Source organism: Mixophyes fleayi, chromosome 10, assembly GCF_038048845.1.
Source record: "Mixophyes fleayi isolate aMixFle1 chromosome 10, aMixFle1.hap1, whole genome shotgun sequence".
NCBI classification, from domain to species: domain Eukaryota; kingdom Metazoa; phylum Chordata; class Amphibia; order Anura; family Limnodynastidae; genus Mixophyes; species Mixophyes fleayi.
Genome location: NC_134411.1, coordinates 9,019,998 through 9,040,136, shown reverse-complemented (window position 1 = coordinate 9,040,136; position 20,139 = coordinate 9,019,998). Strand labels below are relative to the sequence as shown.

The window sequence follows — 20,139 nt, the reverse complement described above, 5'->3', positions numbered from 1 at the left end:
TCAAACCCGCAGCTTAGTAAATCTAGCCCTTAGTGGGATCTCCTTTGGTCTGCCATGTTAGTAAAGGGGTTTGGCCCTACAGTAAGGGACCCAGGTATTCCGAAATTTAAACATTACTATATGGCAGTGCAGCTCTTTCAATGTGCTCAATGGTGCACCCCAAAGACCTCAAAAATGTGGGCTGCAAGTGAGACAGACTCGGTTAAGGTCTCTCTGACTACAGCAGGCCTCAGCAAAGGCTTTGTTTCATCATTTTATATGTCCGAAGCAACCCTTGGATACAAAGCCCACACGTGATACTAATATTAATTTAATCAAGTTGTATATTATGATTAATCATTTATGTAATGTTCTGATGTCATTAAACATATATGCTAATCACCTATATGCTTGTCGTTGCTAATATTGGTAAATAGGAATTTATGCACACCAGTTGTTTTTAAATTTCATTCTTATGTTGTTTTTTCCCAGTCTTTAGTATATAATATTGTAATTTATTTAGTTATGTATTGTTCTATTAAATAAGTAATGCAACAATAGAAGGAAATAATATATAAACAATATACACAAGTCAATATAAAATACAAATGTGTATTGTATTTTTAATAATAAGATCTGTTTTTTTGTTTTCCCAATAGAGTGGCCCCGTCCGTCTCTTCATACCTTACAAGCGGCGTAAAAAGGAAGGGGAGATGTCGGCAATTTCAGCTAAAAAAGATGAAGCTAAGAACATCAACCTACTTCCATCAACAGCGGAAACCACTTGTAAGATTCTGCAGGGATACAAATGACGGGACTGAGTCATTAAGGAGAGTAAGGCAAAAAAAAAGGAGTAAATTTGATCCTGAACAAACCATGTTACAATGCAAGGGGTGCAAATTAGTTTATTATTTTGCACATAAGGAAAATACTGGCTGCTTTTTCATGTAGCATACGAATACTTGATAGCTTTATTTGTATACTGAAATTTAAAGTTGATGTAGGACATGCCCTACCGCAACTATAAATCTGTCCCCACATGTTAAACTTACCTCCCCCTCCAATGCAACATGGTTTTGCCAAGTTACTCCTTTTTATTTTTTTTTTATTTCTTTTCCTTAATGATTCAGGCCCGACATGTTTATAATGGAAGCAAGCCTTTAAAACTATTTATCACAGATTACTTTTCACAGAATATTGTGAATGTCCATTGAACATGCAAAGTCACCGACTTTATATACCAACTTCCCCAGTCATCATATAAAGTATATAAACTGCTCTTGATAGCGTCAGTGTTTCTTAAAGCCGAAATGATTTATCTGTGTGCGTAGACAAAAGCTTTCCTATGATCATGGAATATATTACATTAGGGACCCTTGTAGAATGATTACAATGTAATCTCCCAATCTGCAAAGACTGAAATTGTAGACCTGATATGTCAGTATATACTGCCAATTTCTCACCATCAATAGATGCTTCTTACATGTAGCTTTAATCATGTTCATATATTTTAGTTGCCCTGAAATACACTGCTTTGTCCTTATGCCCTAGTAATGTGATTTTCAGCCATGTGCATTGGAATGTCCTGCCCAAGGACAACAGTAGTGAATAACTCTGTCTGAACACAAGGCTGATAAGCACAAAAGGGCAATAGAAAGGAAAGGCAACATACAGTGATACAAGGACATTTGTTGTTTAGTTCTATTTTAACATGTAATAACTTGATGAACTATTAACAGTGCATACTCCTGATCCTATCTTCAAGGTCATTAAGAAATACATTTAGGTCTTTGTATATAAAATATATAATGTCCCTTTAATGTATGTGCCATTAGCCTCCATATTGTCTAGTACAGTGGTCCCCAAACTGTGTGCCAGCGGCTCCCTGGGGTGTCTCGGACAGGGCCGTTGGAAACCAAACCTGGGGACTACTTAGTAATTATTTTGGCTTAGGGGTGCCTTGAAAAAATCATGGAGACCCTAAGGGTGCCTCGAACAGAGAAGGTTTGGGATCCACTGGTCTAGTATATAGGAATATACAGCTTTGCCATCTACAGTGTGACCCTGGTTTTCCTGTTGCAGTTACTGTAACGTCTTCTGGACAGATCACAACCACAGACTCGCTGACCTTTGAGAGAGAAGCTACTGCGGAGGCAACTACTATCCTGACCGATAGCCCTACACAGGGAGATGTGTACTCGGGGGCAGCAGGTGAGGGGCAGATTTGGTGGGGAGTGTATTATTATTTCATATCATTTGTCCTATTGTTATTTATTTATAAAGGGCACTGTACAGTGTAAGTAACACCTACAGCGCATTATAACAAGTACATGGTTTTTACATTTACACTGACATGTGACAGGAGCTATGAGAACCCTGGTCGGATACATAGTTTTCTGCTTTGTTCTGTTTCTCTTGTTTGTTGTACACTGTATCTTTCCTCTTATGGGTTATATCTTTATATAACAGGCAGCACATCAGCTTGGATGTGAGACTTTACAGGGCTAAATTTATATACTCTTTGTAGTGTTTGGAGCTCCAACACCCTAAGGTGCAAATTGGTCTCAAAAGTATCAGAGACACATCTGGGAAAAGTTCTCTTCTCCGTCACCCGCTGATCTTCTTTATAGTTCATTGTGACTGCTGAAAAGCATTGACTCCTTGTTAATTCTCATGTCTCTTAGAGATCTTACCTAAACTTTTCTTTTTTTTAATACCAACCCCATATCTGTTCAAACAAGCACCAAAGCCAGAAAGTAATTGGTAGCTGAGAAGAATATTGGTCAATGCCTCAACAGTGATCTTGAATAAACAAGTTAGAGATCCCAATATAGTACAGTTTCTCCAAGTACTCCTTAGTCCATAGTTCACATCTATAAAGTCTTCTCCCACTGTATATCATAGACTACGGGCCTGATTCATTAAGGATCTTAAATGAAGAGGTATCTTGTTTCAGTCTCCTGGACAAAACCATGTTACAATGCAAGGGGTGCAAATTAGTATTCTGTTTTGCCCATAAGTTAAATACTGACTGTTTTTTCATGTAGCACATAAATATCAACTTTAAATTTCAGTGTACAAATAAGCTATCAAGTATTTGTGTGCTACATGAGAAAACAGTCAGTATTTAACTTATGTGCAAAACAGAAAACTAATTTGCACCCCTTGCATTGTAACATGGTTTTGTCCAGGAGACTGAAATAAGATACCTCTTCATTTAATATCCTTAATGAATCAGGCCCCACGTTCTCTAGTTATTTTTCACATTTATTTATATTTTATTATTTTTTATATTTCTTTACACATGCAACAGACTATCTCTTTATCTCTCCCGTCATTGCTCATTGTTTGCTCATATATCCTGTTCCCTAAAGTGTTGTCCTCTCTACCGGCGTTGGCACTCGCACCCAGCACTCCCACTAAGGAGTCTTCCACTGGAGTGATGAATGGGCTGGAGGTCTCGGAGCATCAGCGACCCTGGCTGTATCTGGAAGAAATGGTGAATTCCTTGCTCAGCACTGCACAGCAGCTGAAGAGCTATGTGGAACAGGCCAAAAGTGAAGCAGCAGCCGCCGCTGAACGGAAGGAGGTAGGAGGACATGATGTAACTGGGGGAGGAGCTGGTACCAACACTGACAGTTTTGTGACTTTTGGACAACTGCTGCTATTAGTCAGACCACCCTCCCTGTAGTCCCTCTGTGATATTTTCCCTGACTTGTAAAGCAGAGAACTGACACCACAGCTGGGCTGGAGAGTCAATCTCCCATTGCTGATGAAAAATATTATATGTGGCTCCTGGAAAGGAGTTGCAGTCAATCTAATAGCCACTATGGGCCTGATTCATTAAGGAAAGTAAATAAAAAAAAAGAGTAACTTTGAACCTTTGCAAAACCATGTTGCATTGAAGGGGGAGGCAAATTTAAAATGTGATGACAGATTCATAGTTTGGGTAGGGCATGTCCGAGATCAACTTTAATTTTCAGCGTCATAATAAAGCTATCAGGTATTTGTGTGCTGTATGAAAAAACAGCCAGTATTTATCTTATGTGCAAAATAATAAACTAATTTGCACCCCTTGTATTATAACATGGTTTTGCCAAGGAGAAAACTTACTCCTTTTTTTGCCTAACTTTCCTTAATGAATCAGGCCCTGTATAATACACACTTGTTTACTAGCTTCTTGATGGGTCCAAAGTGAACCCGTAGCCATGTAACATCTGTGGAGGGACCACAAAGGGACCATCAGGGTAGGGGGAGGACCTGCCTGTGAGTCGGGATTGCCCAGACGTGGATACCCCTTTAATCATCACTTCTTTAGCTAGTGTCAAAATGTGTACTTAAAACAGACTAAAAGAGAACGAAAACACACTTCTTACGATTAAATATTTTTAATAGCTTCAAAAACCTCCCTCCCAGGACACTGAGCAGAGGAATAGAAGGATTACGACACATAGTACATGCAATAATAAGGGAGATGGTAATCTGACCACCTGGCTATTGTTTGCACTGTTTATTTCTACCTTGTTTCCTTTGGATTTCAATTGAAACTCTCATCATAAGCAGCATTTATTGTAAAGGACAATTCTAATAAACAAGGATCTGATGAATAAATGTGAAACAAACGAAGAATAGAACATATGCTATAACATCAGTGTCATATGTCTGATACATTCCATGGACATTATATCATGCACTCTTTTTTTTCTGCTATCCTTCCACAAGGGTCAGAGGTTGTGACCCTTTTTCCAGAACAGTCTTCACCAAGGCATTACCAGCTCACCCTCACCATGCCTATGACACAGGTCAGCGAGATGATCTGTAATTAAATCTATAATCTTCTTATGGGACAGACAGGACCCATTGAGTCTGAAACCTGCGTTAAATCCTTAATGGTTGAAGAGATTGTTTCTCTTTCAGAACCTCAGACAGTGGGTGTCAGATAACCAGTGTCAGTGAGTTTGCTGGCAAGCACTCTTCTCTGACTGCCAACACAGCCACGCCAGGGGCCGTCTGAGTGCTAGCCGTGTACAATGTGCTTTCATGTGGCTCACTCATACCCACATAAACCAGACTGTATCTTTTATAGTTTTATTTCCATTTATATTTCAATGTCAACACTATACGAATCACTACTGTTTGCCACTTATACATGTTGTAATATTTCAGCAGTATACTTCAATGTATACTCGATTATCATTGGACATGTTATCAAGTTTTTTTTTCCATAGTGTCTTTGCAGGGGATAAGGCATATACACAGTGGTGGTCAGGACAATAGAGGGTCTCAGTGCTAAACATAGAATTCCCCAATCCCCGAGTACTAAATATAAATATTAATAATAAATATAATACAGCTAAAAAAGAAGCAAAAACTAGTAATGCACACACATGTTTTATATTCTATACTCCCTCCATTGAGCACTATACAATGCAATATTCTCCATAAAAATACTTCCCCCCCCCCCCCCTGACCCCATAGTAATGCAGAATGTACAGATTGTTCCATTGTTTGATCTTAATAACTCTTTCCCTGCAGTTCCCCGGTCATCTGTTCCAACAGACTGAGGAAATAGATGGGAAACACGAGATTTTGCTTAGGGTAAGATCCACATTTGTGACACTCAGATCTCTTTCTATCTCCATTATACTGCGCAAACGAGCCGCACACGATTTGCCAGTGCACTAATTTCCGGGTACTCGCTGTCTTCCCTGCCCACCTTCATGGTCTGTTCTGGAGGTACTCCGTGGCACATTGCCGAGCCTCTTTTAAAGTTAGGAGCCTCCAACTAGACGGTGTGGTGTTGCTTCTTGTTTCTCTGCTGGGGGGTGGAGGGAGGTTTGGGGGCTAGGTCCACTGTAAATCTCAGTGATAAAAGAAAGCTGCCCAGTATTTGTGTGTTACAGGCAAAGGCGGGCTATATTATCCCTGCATGCAAAAACATTGCACTTGCACCCCTTTCAGTGTAACATGCTTTGTCCACTATATCTGTTTTCTCTAAATGAGGTTCTTACTCCCATTTCGTTTGCTATCTCTTGAGAAGAGTCTTTTCTGTTGTGAAATATAACATGATATTTTTCAGCAAAACCTCATGGGTTCAATACTGTGACCTCTGCCGGGTTCTATATATGTGATAATTGTATTTCTACTGAAGAATTACACGTAAAACACACGTTTTTGATTATTAATGCAAGAGTCTATCTTTAGGGTGTGTGCGTCATATCTATCTATATATATATATATATATATAATAAATATATATATATATATATATATATATACACACACACACACATATATGGAGTATATTCCCACACAGAGCAGTTGAAGTGTGACAGATTTCTGAATGTATCGTCACAGCGGGTCACACCTCCCTCCTCTCTCACTCTGCATCTCATTACCTCTCGCTATTTTAAGGTTCTCTTGCTTCCTCTTCTTCACACTCTGTCCTCCACCCCTCGTGTTCTGTTTGATCATCTCCTTGCAGCCCTGGATTCAGGATCTATCCTGTGCTAAGTTATTTATCGTACTATCTATCTTACGTCTCAAGCTTATTTTTCTAATTCTGTCTCTCTAATTGCTGGCAAAAGTATTATTTGTGTCTTATCTCTGCTATAATTCTATTCTACATGGCTCTATCTCTCATTGGTTCCTTTTTATACACGAGTGTCAATGATACAAGTATAAGCTTCTGTAAGTAATAACAGTCATGCCCTAGCACTTCTATGTATTATAGGAGATACTGTAACGTTCTTGTATTGTAGGTTATATATAGGATAATGCAGCTCGTACTGTGAAAGAGAAAGATTTGAGAATCCGCTAAGGAGTTCTGTGCCCATATAAAAGCAGGCCAAGTACTTTTATTTAGGGCACAGTATTCCACTGTGACTTCTTATATGTCACATTAGGGGGGGAAGGGGTTGTTCCTAATACATATAATTATAGTTTTTGACAAGGCAACATCTATTTTTACTCAATGGCGTTTTGGTATATTTGCCTTTCTTGTATTAGAAGCTGTGTAGCAGCTTTCATTTCTCTAACATTACATAGTTGTTCTTTTGTATAAGCCGGAAAGTTCATTATGTATCGAGTCTGCCAAGTTGCTGCGCTCACTGGTTGCTTAATACAAATTGTAGTTTAGCTGGAGAAATATATCAGTTATCTATAATATAAAAGCCTAGCGGCGTGTGTTAGTCTGTGTGTGGAAAAACTATTTTCTCAGAAAGGGCTCATCCAATTGACCTGAAATTTGGTATACTGACATTATTTGACCAAAAAATTAGAATAGTGAAGTCAGTTAACTTACATCATCCCTCCTTCCCCCCGTGGGAGGGTTAGTAAAGGCTAAATTTATGAGTTGAGGGCTCAAACTCATTTTCGTGAGGTAATTTTACCTCATGAACACACATGTGTACAGTGGCGGATCCAGGGGGGTGCGATCGGAGCAATCGCCCCCCCTAGCAGGGGTTTGCTGCCGACAGCTGCACAGTATGTGCAGGTCCGTTTGGCAGTGACAGTGTGCTGACCGGCTGCTCTGAGCAGCACACTGTCACTGTCGAGCGGACCTGCACATACTGTGCAGCCGCCAGCAGCCTCAGAAGTCGGAAAGGGGGCGGGGCCTAAATCGCCCCGCCCTAACAGCGCCCCGGGTACAAACATTTTCTAGTTCCGCCCCTGCATGTGTAGCGGCGGCGTGTGTTAGTGTGTGTGTGTCTGTGGAAAAAACTATTTTCTCAGAAAGGGCTCATCCAATTGACCTGAAATTTGGTATACTGACATTATTTGACAAAAAAAATAGAATAGTGAAGTCAGTTAACTTCCATCATCCCTCCTTCCCCCCGTGGGAGGGGTAGTAAAGGTTAAATTTATGAGTTGAGGGGTCAAACTCATTTTCGTGAGGTAATTTTACCTCATGAACACACATGTGTAGTATATTGCTGTGCTATCCGCCTTCCTAACAACTTGGCAAACACCTACTATTACTACTCACGCCTTCCTAACAAGTCGCCAAAAATTACTACTCACGCTCTACTGACAAGTCAGCAAAAAACTACTACTGACGCTTTCCTAACAAGTCAGCAAAAATTACTACTCAGCTCTGTACTAATAAGTCCGCAAAATATAAACCACAATCTAACTTCTATAGCCCTCACTATCAAACAATAGCAAACAAATTCATTATCTTATTTTTATATTTTTATTCTTATTTAAATGGGGAGATCAAAAAAATACGCAAATGAACAAGAGAGGCGAAGGGCGAAAACTGCCCAAATGCGCAAATCAAGACAGAGTCAGAGTGAAGATATGCAAAAATTTCCCAGTTGAGTTTTTGAATACCTTGACTTTTTCCGGAATGCCAAGGCGCAGATAAAGATTGAAAGTTGGAAGCATTATTATGCTATTGAGAAATCTGAATGTTAAGAGAGGACTGTGCAATTGTGCAATGGCACTCGATTAGTAGTGACATCACTGAAAACGAATGTGATACAAGCAGAAGTTTTGACTGGCTCTGCTAAAGGAGAAAAGGTGATGATACCTCGGATTGACTTATGTCCATCCAAAACAGGACTGCCGTTTAAGCTAAGACGGCGGCAGTTCCCTTTGAAGGCGGCATTTGCTATGACCATTAACAAGTCACAGGGTGAAACACTTGACCGCGTGGGTATTTATTTACCGCAGCCTGTATTTGGTCATGGACAATTGTATGTCGCATTTTCACGAGTACGGAGAAGCAGTGATGTGAAGGTGCAGGTTATGAATACTGCCCTTCAAGGAAGACTGATTGAGCACAGCGATAAGGTGTTTAGCAGAAACGTTGTGTATCGAGAGGTTTTAGAACTGTAAGACGATGGAGATGAAGGATGTGGCGATAAAGATGAAGGATGAGGTGATGGAGAAAAATTATGAGGTGGTGACATGTGGACAAAACCACGTTAAAAAAGGGCGCTTGCGTCGGGAAGTAACGCTCTTCCCCTGAGGAGGCCTGGGCTAGGCCCAAATGCATGACAAGAACCTTTTTAACACCTTAAGTACCTTGATTTGACTAGAATGCATAAGTATCATGCACGGGTTAACTTGTATTACATAATTGCAGTATTTTTTCTAAATGAAGACGTAGCCATGTTGTCCATTAAGCTAGCCATCCCTTGTCTTCTAAGGTTTTCCCAAATAGTTCCTCCCAATGTTTCGTGGCTTTGAAATTTGCGCACGGGTGGTCGCGCAAAATACAACTTCAAAATCATGCCTGGGCCTGGGTATGTCTAAAGAAAGGAGTTCAAATTAAGTTTCCGTACAGTCCATGTGTGATCCGGGGCTGGCCCTGACAAAGTGGGGTGCCTGTAAATATTTGAAATAGTGCAAATCACAAATACAGCAGGTGAGATCATACTGACAGTCATGTCAGGGAAGTATACTGTGGATGCTGACGAGGTCTTGTAATTTATGTGTTTCGGTCGGTCTCCAATTCTGCCAGCTCTATAAAAACAGGCTAGGTGTAAAATGTGGGTTGTCAAAAGTGGGTTCCTATTTGCTAGATTTTGGATAATCCCTTAATGAGATCCCACAAATGTAAAGGGTCCTTGATGAAAGGAGAAAGGCCATGAGGAGGTCTATGGATCATGGGCAACCACAAGAAATCAGGAATATAAACAGGTGGCCCTATATTATTTTCTATATATGTCCATATAGCCCCCACCATATAACACTGGATCATCTGGACCAACATGACTGATGTTAAATTCAGTTGGGGAACAGGAAGGCTGAAGCCATCCCTGCTCTACACCTAGTCAAGAAACTTTTAGAAATTTTAGGCTTCCCACATGTGCAGCAAAAACCTGTGACCACCTTTTGCAAATTATTAAAATATGGTCTCAACACAGGGATAGGTAATGACCTGAATGAGTAAAGCATTACAGACAGCATCAACATTTTTTCCTTCATAGGGATATGTTATACTGACTCCATTAGCGGAGTTGATCCAGCAGTATCTTTAGGAGTAGGGAATAATTTATTTTATATAACTGTTCTAGATGGCTGGGGATCTTAATGCCTAGATATTTAATATTGTTTTCCACCATACGCGCCTGTAAAGGCGGCATGCAGATCCTCCAGGAGAGCTACGGACAAAGTCTTTTATATGGTTTTGTTAACTTTACAACTAAACACAATGCTGAACTCTGCCAAGAGAAAGACAGGTTTGGTAGAGGGATTCTGGGGTGGCTGAATATAAACAATGCTATTTTTACACTGTTTACCGTTACCAACCCCAAAAGTGCTATTTTAAATTCCTCTCACTGCTGTCTTGGATACAACCGGACTAGCTTGAAGAAGAGCCAATATAGTGGGCTCCCCCTGTCTGAAAGGAACCTATTTTTACACAAAGGAATATGGTAAATTTATGCTGGAACGGGAAGGTTTATACATTTGATCCAAGTCACTGCATTGGGTTTTGGCCATGTGCAGTGAGTTCATTGGGAAATATGGTCATGTGCAGTGAGTTACTTCTGAGTTTTGGCATTCAATGAATAGAAAAATTATGCAGTTTGTTCTTCTGTACAACATAGCAAAGCATTATTTTAGGCTTGGTTCTACATAGAGCAACCTACGGCACTTCAGCTGCTGTTGAACAACAAGAGCTGGAGACCTGTGGGTGCATACGCAAGCATTGTGTTAAGGCACAGGCAAAGCAGAACTAAGGCACTAGTGTTTTGCAGTGTGGTATAACACAGCATGAATGGTAGGTTTTAGTAGTGGATAATTGACACATGAACTTCTCATCAATGATTTTATTTATTTTTTAGCTGGATGACCCTTGTATTTAATTTATTTTATTGCATGGGAGATGGTGGGATTTATATGTAGCCATGAAGTGCACTCTTTTGACAATGTCTTTGTCTTTCTAACGCTGCTCTGGTCTGCTCTGTATTTAGCAATCCTGCGTGAACTGCGGCAGAGAGGCCCTTAATGAATGTACTGGCTGCCACAAAGTTAATTACTGCTCCATCTTTTGTCAGCGCAAGGTAGGAAGTATCTCACGTATATCTGTGTGAGCTTTGTTACTGTGCAAACTGTACTGTACATTGTACAAATGGTATTTTGACATTCATTCAACAAAATAATTGATATGGAACATATATATTTTAATCATGTATAGAGAGGAAGCAGGGCTTGTTTATAAGAACAGTCCCTGACCTGTCCCACCAAGCTTTACGTGTACTGTGTACATTCAATCGTGCCGCACAGATGTATGATGGCGACAGGTACAATAAAGCAAGATCACTATTACTCCCTTCATTGTGCCCATAATCACTATGTTCCTATTAACAAGCCCTGTGGTAGCATCAGTTATAATTAGAGATGCTCAGGCTCGGTTCCTCGAGAACCGAACACACCTGAACTTAGCAGATCCGAGTACCGAGCTGAGCTGAGCTGGCCCGGTTCTTTTGTGCACCCTCAGAATTCAAAAAGGGGCAAAATGTCATTGTTACGTTGTCGGATCTCGCAAGTTTTGTATTCTATAAATACTGCCCTCCATGGCGATTCAGTGGGACACAGGAGGAGTAGCACGGTTCTTGGCAGTCTCTAGTGCAGTTGGACAGCGACATAGCTAGAAAAGAATGAGGAAGGGTAGCAGTGTTCTTCAAAGTCTCCAGTGACATTCAGGAGAGCTCCATTGCTAATTGTCATTGCTGAAATAGAAATAATAGGGCTGGCAGTCTTGGTCTAAATTTGCAGTCACATTGTACAGTGTTATCAAAATGGATTCACAGCAGTACACAGAAGACCAGGAGCACCAAGCAGCTGCTGGCACCAGTCATGATGATACTAATCTACGTCATCTGCTAAAGCCTATGTTAAAGTACATAGTGTTTTTAAGTCAGGGAAACAGAAATGTAAAAAAATACCTTTTACCTTAAAAAAAAACCTGTAATACAGGCAAAATTATCTGCAGAAAAAAAAAAAATTGCCAACATGCCATTCTACACACACAAGAAAAGAATGAGGCCTTCGTCTTTCTCTAGGTGTGCTAGTTCTGCAACTGTCACTAAGGCATCTTCTTGTAAGGTCAGTCATGACCAAGCAAGACCTTGTCATTCTGACTCCAAAATTGGTGTCCAAATACTTTTACGTGTAAAAGCAGAGATGGAAGAAAACAGTTAGGCATTAGAGGAAAATATATGTTCAGATTCAGAAATTACACAAATCCCTGAGGAGAGTGTATCCATGAGTGCTATGTGTAAGCCTGACCTTTCTGATAGTTTACCCATAAAGAAGGCCCCTTTCAGCATTTCTGCTGATGTATGCCTGAACAGCCCAAGTGTAGCCGGTGATACACAAATTGAGGATGCCACTTCGGAATTGCAACAGGATGAGGGGGATATTTGTGTAGCTGACAAGGGCGTTAATGAGGATGTTGATGAGGATGATGTTGTTTGTGTAAGTCCTGCCCTAGTGGAAGCAGTTCTTGCACGTGATAAGAAGGCCATTGTCATGCCTGGGTATAAGATGAAAAAATACACCTCTTATGTGTGCAATTATTTTTACCCAAATCCTGACAACAGTTTTCTAGCCATTTGTAGCGTTTTTAAAGCCACAGTCAGTAGAGGTAGGGACCTTAACCATCTAGAGACCTCATCCATGTTACGCCATTTGAAGACAGTTCCTGGCAAGCTGTTAAGAAAATTTGAAAGTTATGCTAAATAAATAACAACAAGCAGTCCAACATCAGCCAGGTCCCTTCTCTCATCTAGATTCCGACACCTGCAATCTACACCCACAACACCGTCCTCATCAATATCCTCAGTAGCGATCGGAGTTAGTCCTGTATCCAAGTTGCTAAGGCTAGATGACTCCTCCACTATCCTGGATTCCTCAGAAGAATTCTTGAGTGTAAGTCCCATTGCTGCTGCTTCTGCTGGGGGTGAATCTTCATACCAGAAGCAGACCAAATAGTTTACAACAATTGACTTTTAAACAATCCTTTGCAAGAGGAAGCAAGTATGAAAGCTGTCACCCAGTCGCAAAGCGGATCACAGACGCCATGGTGACTATGCTAGTTTTAGATCTGCGTCCAATATACACTATTAATGCAGCTGGTTTTAGACAGTTACTTGAGGTCTTGTGTCCCCGTTACCAAATTCCATTACGACACCATTTTGCTAGATAAGCTATTCCTCACCTCTACTAGAAGCTTTGTGAAAATGTAATTATTGAGCTACAAAATGTCATTCTGCACACTCTACACTTAACCACAGATATGTAGACAAGCAGAACTGGGCAAACTAAATATTATTTTACTGTGACAGCCCATTGGGTTGGGGAGTCACCTTCACCAGCCGGAACAGCAGCAGCATGTACCCAAGTACGTCACTTTTTTCAGAGGCAGGCTACTCTGTCTATCACCAGCTTCATTAAGAGGCATACAGCTGACAATCTGTTACAAAAACTAAGGGATGTCATTGCAACATGGCTTATTCCGCTTGGACTCTCCTCTGGATATATAATTTCTGATAACGCCACCAATATTGTGATTACAGCTGGGTAAATTGCATCACAATCCCTGTTTTGCTCACACAATAAACTTGGTGGTGTAGAGCTTTTTAAAATGACAGGGACGTGCAGGAGATGCTGGACATTTCCGGCATTCGGCAACAGCATGTTGGAGATTGTAGCAGCTACAAGAACAATTTAATTTTCCCTGCCACCAACTGAAGCAAGAGGTGGTGACAAGGTGGAATTCCACCCTGTATATGCTTCTGCAGATGGAGGAACAGCGAAAAGCCATCCACGCTTTTTCCACAAGCCATGACATTGGGAAAGGAGCGGGGATGTATTTTAGTCAAGCGCAGTGGAGAATACTTTCCGTGTTGTGCAAGATGATGAAACCTTTTGAAGTAGTCACCTGTGAAGCGAATTCAGACACTGCTAGCTTGAATCAAGTGATTCCCTTAATTAGACTTTTGGAAAAGCAGCTTGAGAAACTGCAGGAGGAGATTAAACAAAGCAATTACGCTAAGTATGCCGGACTTGTAGATCAAGTACTTTATTTGCTTCGCCAGGATCCAAGAGTTTTCAAAATCTTGAATCGGATCATTATGTTTTGGCAACTGTGCTTGATCCTAGGTTTAAGAGCTATGTCTTCTCTTTGTTTCTAATTGACCCAGATCTGAAGAGATGCAAGAAACTCCTAGTGAGCAAGATGGCAACTCAAGTGTTATGTGACAGGACGGCGTCTCCACCTTCAGTTTCTCAGTCAACTGCTGTTAGGAAAAAACTTTCCCAAGAGACCCAGGGATGATGCAGATGACTCGGCACAACATTTTGACATCTGGTCTGATCTAAAAGAATTGACCAAAACACGTGACACCTCTGCTGTAATTCCACCTGATCCTACTATCAACATCCAAAGGAAGGTGGAGGATTATTTTCACAACAGCGTAGAAATCGACACATCAGACAGTGCCTTTACATACTGTGAGGAAAAAAGGGAATTTGGAGACCCATGCATCAGCTGGCTTTGCACTACCTAAGCTGCCCACCCTCCAGTGTGTACTCGGAAAGAGTTTTTAGCACAGCCGGGAACCTTGTCAGTGATCGGCATAGGAGGCTACATCTTCAAAATGTGGAAAATATGATGTTCATAAAAATTTACTTCAATTTCCATGAGGAAAGCCTTTCCTGCCAATTACATAAACATACTGAGACTTCTGTAATGGTGGATTCCAGCGGTGTTGAATTAATAATGTGTGAGTATGATGTACACACTGATGAGAGTGAGGATGAGGCTGAGGATGATGACAACAACATCTTGCCACAGTAGAGTTCATTAACAGCATTGTTACCTTAAGTGCCTTAAGGCCATTGTTAGCTTTCGGGATCTCATCCAGTGGGTCACATTTTAACCTAAGTATGGTCTCCTCAACTGCATCTATATATTGGTTTAAATCTCTGTTCAGTGCACCTTATTCCAACTTGACAGATTCCATGCTGCCCACATGTTCTGTGTCACAGTCTGTCTGAAGCAGATCTAATGCCACTCCAGTTATAATATCCATTCCTGTGTCTACATAAGTTTGGCATTTCTTCATGGATGAGAGAGAGGTATCCACAGAAGAGAAGGAGATTAAAGATGCATCACGAGCAGACATGGTTTAATAATGTAGAGTTCCTTGACAGCACTGTTAGGCAGCTAAGCTATTGGTAGCTTGTTTTGTGGGGTTCCACTTTTGAGGCACTCCAGCCTCAAAAGTGGCACTTCTTGTCGCTGAAGTGCTTGGTATGTTAAAGTGTGCATGTCCTTTTTAAGATCCAGCATACGGGAAAAAATGTTTGACACCCGTCTATGATGCAGATGACTCGGCACAACATTTTGATATCTGGTCTTGTCTACTGTAAAAGAATTGACCAGAATTAGTGACACCTCTGCTGTAACATTACCTGATCCTACTATCAACTATCAACGTCCAAAGAATGGTGGAGGATTTTCAATTTTTTTGAATGGTATAAAGACAACAGTTTTATTAACAAAGAATAACGTTGCTTGCAGAAGTATTGTAAGCATGGATGTCTAAATAGACGTGTATATGTATTACCTTCCACTTTGCTGCTGTTTCATCAGGTGTTTAATCTGAACTTTACATAAAAGGTACCTAACTATATTATAATTTTGTGGGAATTGGGGCTCATTCAAAGCTCAGTGATGAACTCACTTTTTGCTGGGAATTACAATGGCTCTGTTTAGTGCATTGTCTGGCACCCTGGATTGGTCTAGGTCTGATAAAAGCACTCATCCCCGGGAGGGGGGGGGAGGGGGGTGTCAGCGCTCGTCGCCATGTATTAGCTTTAGAATTACCACAGTTATTCAAGGAATGGGTGGAGCGATCAAATGAACCATAGCTGATTTCATGATCCAAGGACAATTTCATCTTGCACCACTTTTCTTTTCTGCCACTGCTGTGTGGCACTGTTTCCTAGATGTGCTAGGAACTGCCGTGTGTTTGAGTCACTGCTCTGTCACTTAGCATCCAGCCAGGTCGCTGCCGTCTTTGTTTGAAAGTATATGGAAATAATATTGTGACCTGTGAGGTGGTCAAAATTGACTGCAAATGATTCGAAATTAGTGTTATTGAGGTTAATAATAATGTAGAAGAAAAAAGGAAAATTATGTGATTTTAGAAAAAAAATTGGGATCCAAAACCAAAACACGCAAGGTCGGTTTTGCCTAAACCAAAACCAGAACCAAAACACAAAGTTGATCTAGATCCAAAACCAGAACACGGGTGTTGGTGAACATCTCTAGTTATAATCAGGTTATTGACAGATTATCACCTAATAGAAAGTGTCAATAAACAATTGTTTATTGCAGTTACCATTCCAGCCAAACATTTTTGTAAAACGTAACGTTGTTATTGTGATTGCTGATCTGCTGGGACAGCCAATACCATTACATTAATGAATGTGTATGAAGGAGACAGCTGTCTGCGTCCTAGGAAAACAAAGTGTAGCCTGACCTGGAAGGCGCAGCAATGTCTCTAAACCACAGACTTTTTATTATATCACAGCAGACAGTGTTTTTATTGGGGTGGTAAATGCTCAGATAACATTTTATTGAAGATAGACAATATTTATTGATGAATTATGATTACAATTACAAACAGCAATATAAATACAGTGTGTACCTGGTGTCTCTTTCATTGTTGTCCTGTGACTCTTGTCTCTTAGGAGTATGTTTACTAAACTGCAGGTTTGAAAAAGTGGAGATGTTGCCTATAGCAACCAATCAGATTCTAGTTATTATTAATTTAGTACATTCTACGAAATAACAGCTAGAATCTGATTGGTTGCTATAGGCAACATCTCCACTTTTTCAAACCTGCAGTTTAGTAAATATACCCCCTAATGTTAATTTTGTTAATACAATATATTTTTAATAGCCTTGTGGCTTTATAAAGTATGGAGGCCACATGCCTTCTTCTGTTACTGTGTCCAAAGTTTAAATACTACATATGTCATCAGTACTTACTATTATAACAAGGTAAAGGTAAATCCCGCCTAAAAAGGAGAATCACATCGTACAAAATGAAAGGATTATTAGAAGTTATACTGGAGTTCCAATGACATGTATAAAAGTACCTGCAAGTGAACTTGGGTTGTCATATGGAGTGACACTCCTGGGTGACTTCAGCTGCCATCATATATGGGGAACAAGCCTCCTGGCTCTTTTTGCAACAGCAAGCATGACACTAGAGAGAAACACCAGGCTCCAAACTGACAAATAACCACATTATCGCCTGTGCAGCATGCAAGCAAAAGCCTCTTCTAGAACCTGTAGAGGTAGGACGTTCCGTTATGATGAATGGAGAAGGACAGCTATGGTTGCCAGCTCATTTGGGCAAGACCATCTTTATCTTCTGTTTCATGTCATTTGTTTGTGTCATGTCATCATCGCATCAATGTACAGCCCTGCATAATATGTCAGTGCTCTATAAATAAAAAGATACCATAATAATAATGTACAACAGAGGAAATATCTGTTGTAACCCATGTAGTTTTGCGGTCATTATATACCTGTGTAAATGTGGAATAGTGATCCATTAATAACTCATCGTGTTCTGCTAAGATTACTCTTAGTTCTACAGCTTTTTTTTTTTATTTATTTTTTTATTTTCTTGAAGTCTGTTTATTTGTAAAAGTTTTAAGGTAATATATAACGATGAAACAAGCAAACTTGTATGGCATTGCAAAATAACTTTTTTTATCTACACCTCTGATTTGCTATTTATAGGACTGGAAAGATCACCAGCACCTCTGTGGTCAGGCGGCTACCTTGTCAGTTCATGCTGAGGATGTTCACGTCACAGAGAAGGATCCAGTCTGATCATCTTTAGTTACTATGTCGTGCAAAGAGCTTTTAATATTCTGTTGACCAAAAGCTGAAACTAAAGTGCAAACACCGTCTCTAGATGGTTTGTTTCATTATTTTTCGCCCCAGACCAGGGAGAAATTTCTTACCAATGCAGAATGCAGTGCGCGGCCTGAAATGTGTCTGCGGAGAACTATTTATCAGGCATAAAGAGGACCTCATTGTAATTGGCTCTTACTATTATGAAAATCAAAAATCATGCCATACACTAAAATGACGACTAAATATTATGGTACCAGTATACCATAAATAGGTTTCTAATGTTCTGCTGCGAGCAACGTATTAAACAAATCTGACATCACTGGATGTAAGGTAACTAATATGCTGCTTAGATTATTCAGAATACAATGCCCTATGAGTGCCGAGGACAACATTGCTACAGGTGAGATGTTAGAATGGGAAACACAAGATTGCTTGTAGATGGGATATACTGTGTACTTTGTCACATGAATATGTGGCCCGAGCCTTCTGTCTATACAAAGACTGAATTGATACAGTGTTTACAATGCCCATTTTGTGATTCATTTTAAAGTGTACAGACATGTATTATATATGAGAGAATAAGAACAATGTACTATTTTTATCACACTTCTGGAAATGCTAGATTGATTCTGCATGGAGCTGCTGTTTTACTGACATTGTTTAATAAATACTGCAAAAAAAGTTTCTGCTTTTCCTTAATTTATTTTTTAAACTGAATGTAGTGCCACCATTTACATAAAAATACATGCCGTCTTAATGACACCCCCCCCCCTTCCTCCCCTGAATGTCCTCTCGTTATTTAAAGGGGACCTGTAGTTTGCTCCAGGTCAGACCTGGGCGTCTTCTGGACTTTTTTGTGCCTCAATGTTATACTTCTGCAGAGAAGAGCAGTTTCAGGCATATTATGAGTAATGTAATAAAATACTTCACATACACAATAGCCACATGGGGCCTGATTCATTAAGGATCTTAACTTGAGAAACTTCTTATTTCAGTCTTCTGGACAAAACCATGTTACAATGCAAGGGGTGAAAATTAGTTTTCTGTTTTGCACATAACTGACTGTTTTTTTCATGTAGCACACAAATACTTGATAGCTTATTTGTACACTAAATTTAAAGTTGATATTTGTGTGCTACATGAAAAACAGTCAGTATTTAACTTATGTGCAAAACAGAATACTAATTTGCACCCCTTGCATTGTAACATGGTTTTGTCCAGGAGACTGAAATAAGAAGTTTCTCAAGTTAAGATCCTTAATGAATCAGGTCCATGATGTCTAAAACAAGGAGTATTTTAGGAGAAAAAAGTTTATTTTATTAAAAAGGGGAGTCATATTGCTGAAAGAGGTTATATTTAAGTAATATTAAAAACGTCATTGATATATTCACCTAGATATGTTGAAGTAGGAATAATCAGTGGTCATATAGGCAACAAATAGTTAAATCATAAAATAGCACCTTGTCAATCAAAAGATATCTCCATCCCACACCAAAGGTTGAACTTACATATCCTACATTTCCACATACAGGGCCTCATTTAAGAAATACAAAATGGCCAAGGAGCAGCACCTAATCCTGTGGAGCAGGCATGGCCGACCTGTGGCTCTCCAGATGTTTGCGAAACTTCAAGCCCCAGCATGCTTTGCCAACAGATAACCAGCCGATAGATGGCAGGGTATGCTGGGACTTGTAGTTTCACAACAGATGGAGAGCTACAGGTTGGTCAGGCCTTGATTTGCACATGTAGAGATCAAGGTGGTTCTAATGCAGTAAGAGATCAGACTTTTTTTATGTGACACTTTTTCACAGATTTTTTTGCTTTTCTACACACCATAGGCAAACCGAGGGGGGGGGGGTTTCCTAGTGCCTGGAACCCCCCTCCAAGCCTGTGGCACTGTATAATTGAGGTGGCTGGACCCTGTCACACGGCTCTGCTTGAAAAGGAAGTGCTGCGTGCACCTAACAGTAGTGCACTCAGCATTGCCCATGTATATTATGGGGATAGCAAGAGTTGGAGAGCAGCCAAGCACTGGCTAAAATTATAGCCACGCCCCCATGCATGCTGGTCACGCCCACTGGCGGCGTGGTGTGGAAACCCCCCTCTACAAATCCTGCATTTGCCCCTGCACACCTAGTCACACTAGTGCCGCAGAGGTGTGTCACTGATAGCACCTATATGATAGGGACTTGCTGTAGTTAAAATGTAATAGTGGTGATGATCTCCCCATCTGCCTACCAGGGCTGGGCCATTATCCTGTG

General features: G+C 40.3%; 1 protein-coding gene across 2 annotated transcripts in view; it reads left to right on the top strand.

Moving 5' to 3' along the window:
* The window catches only part of DEAF1 (DEAF1 transcription factor), a 37,045-nt gene extending 18,485 nt beyond the window's left edge, over positions 1-18,560 (top strand). Inside the window, exons 7-13 of one of the 2 annotated variants that reach the window (XR_012679425.1) lie at positions 639-765; positions 2,062-2,190; positions 3,354-3,568; positions 5,515-5,577; positions 10,905-10,994; positions 14,139-14,720; positions 17,759-17,826. Coding sequence is in view for 1 of the 2 variants with exons in the window: in XM_075187824.1 (XP_075043925.1) it covers positions 639-765; positions 2,062-2,190; positions 3,354-3,568; positions 5,515-5,577; positions 10,905-10,994; positions 17,759-17,851 (717 nt within the window). In the remaining variant the exon portion in view is untranslated. Of the gene's footprint in view, positions 1-638; positions 766-2,061; positions 2,191-3,353; positions 3,569-5,514; positions 5,578-10,904; positions 10,995-14,138; positions 14,721-17,758 lie in introns of both variants that reach the window. The other variant, XM_075187824.1, reaches the window with a different exon arrangement.
* Positions 18,561-20,139: the final 1,579 nt, after the last annotated feature.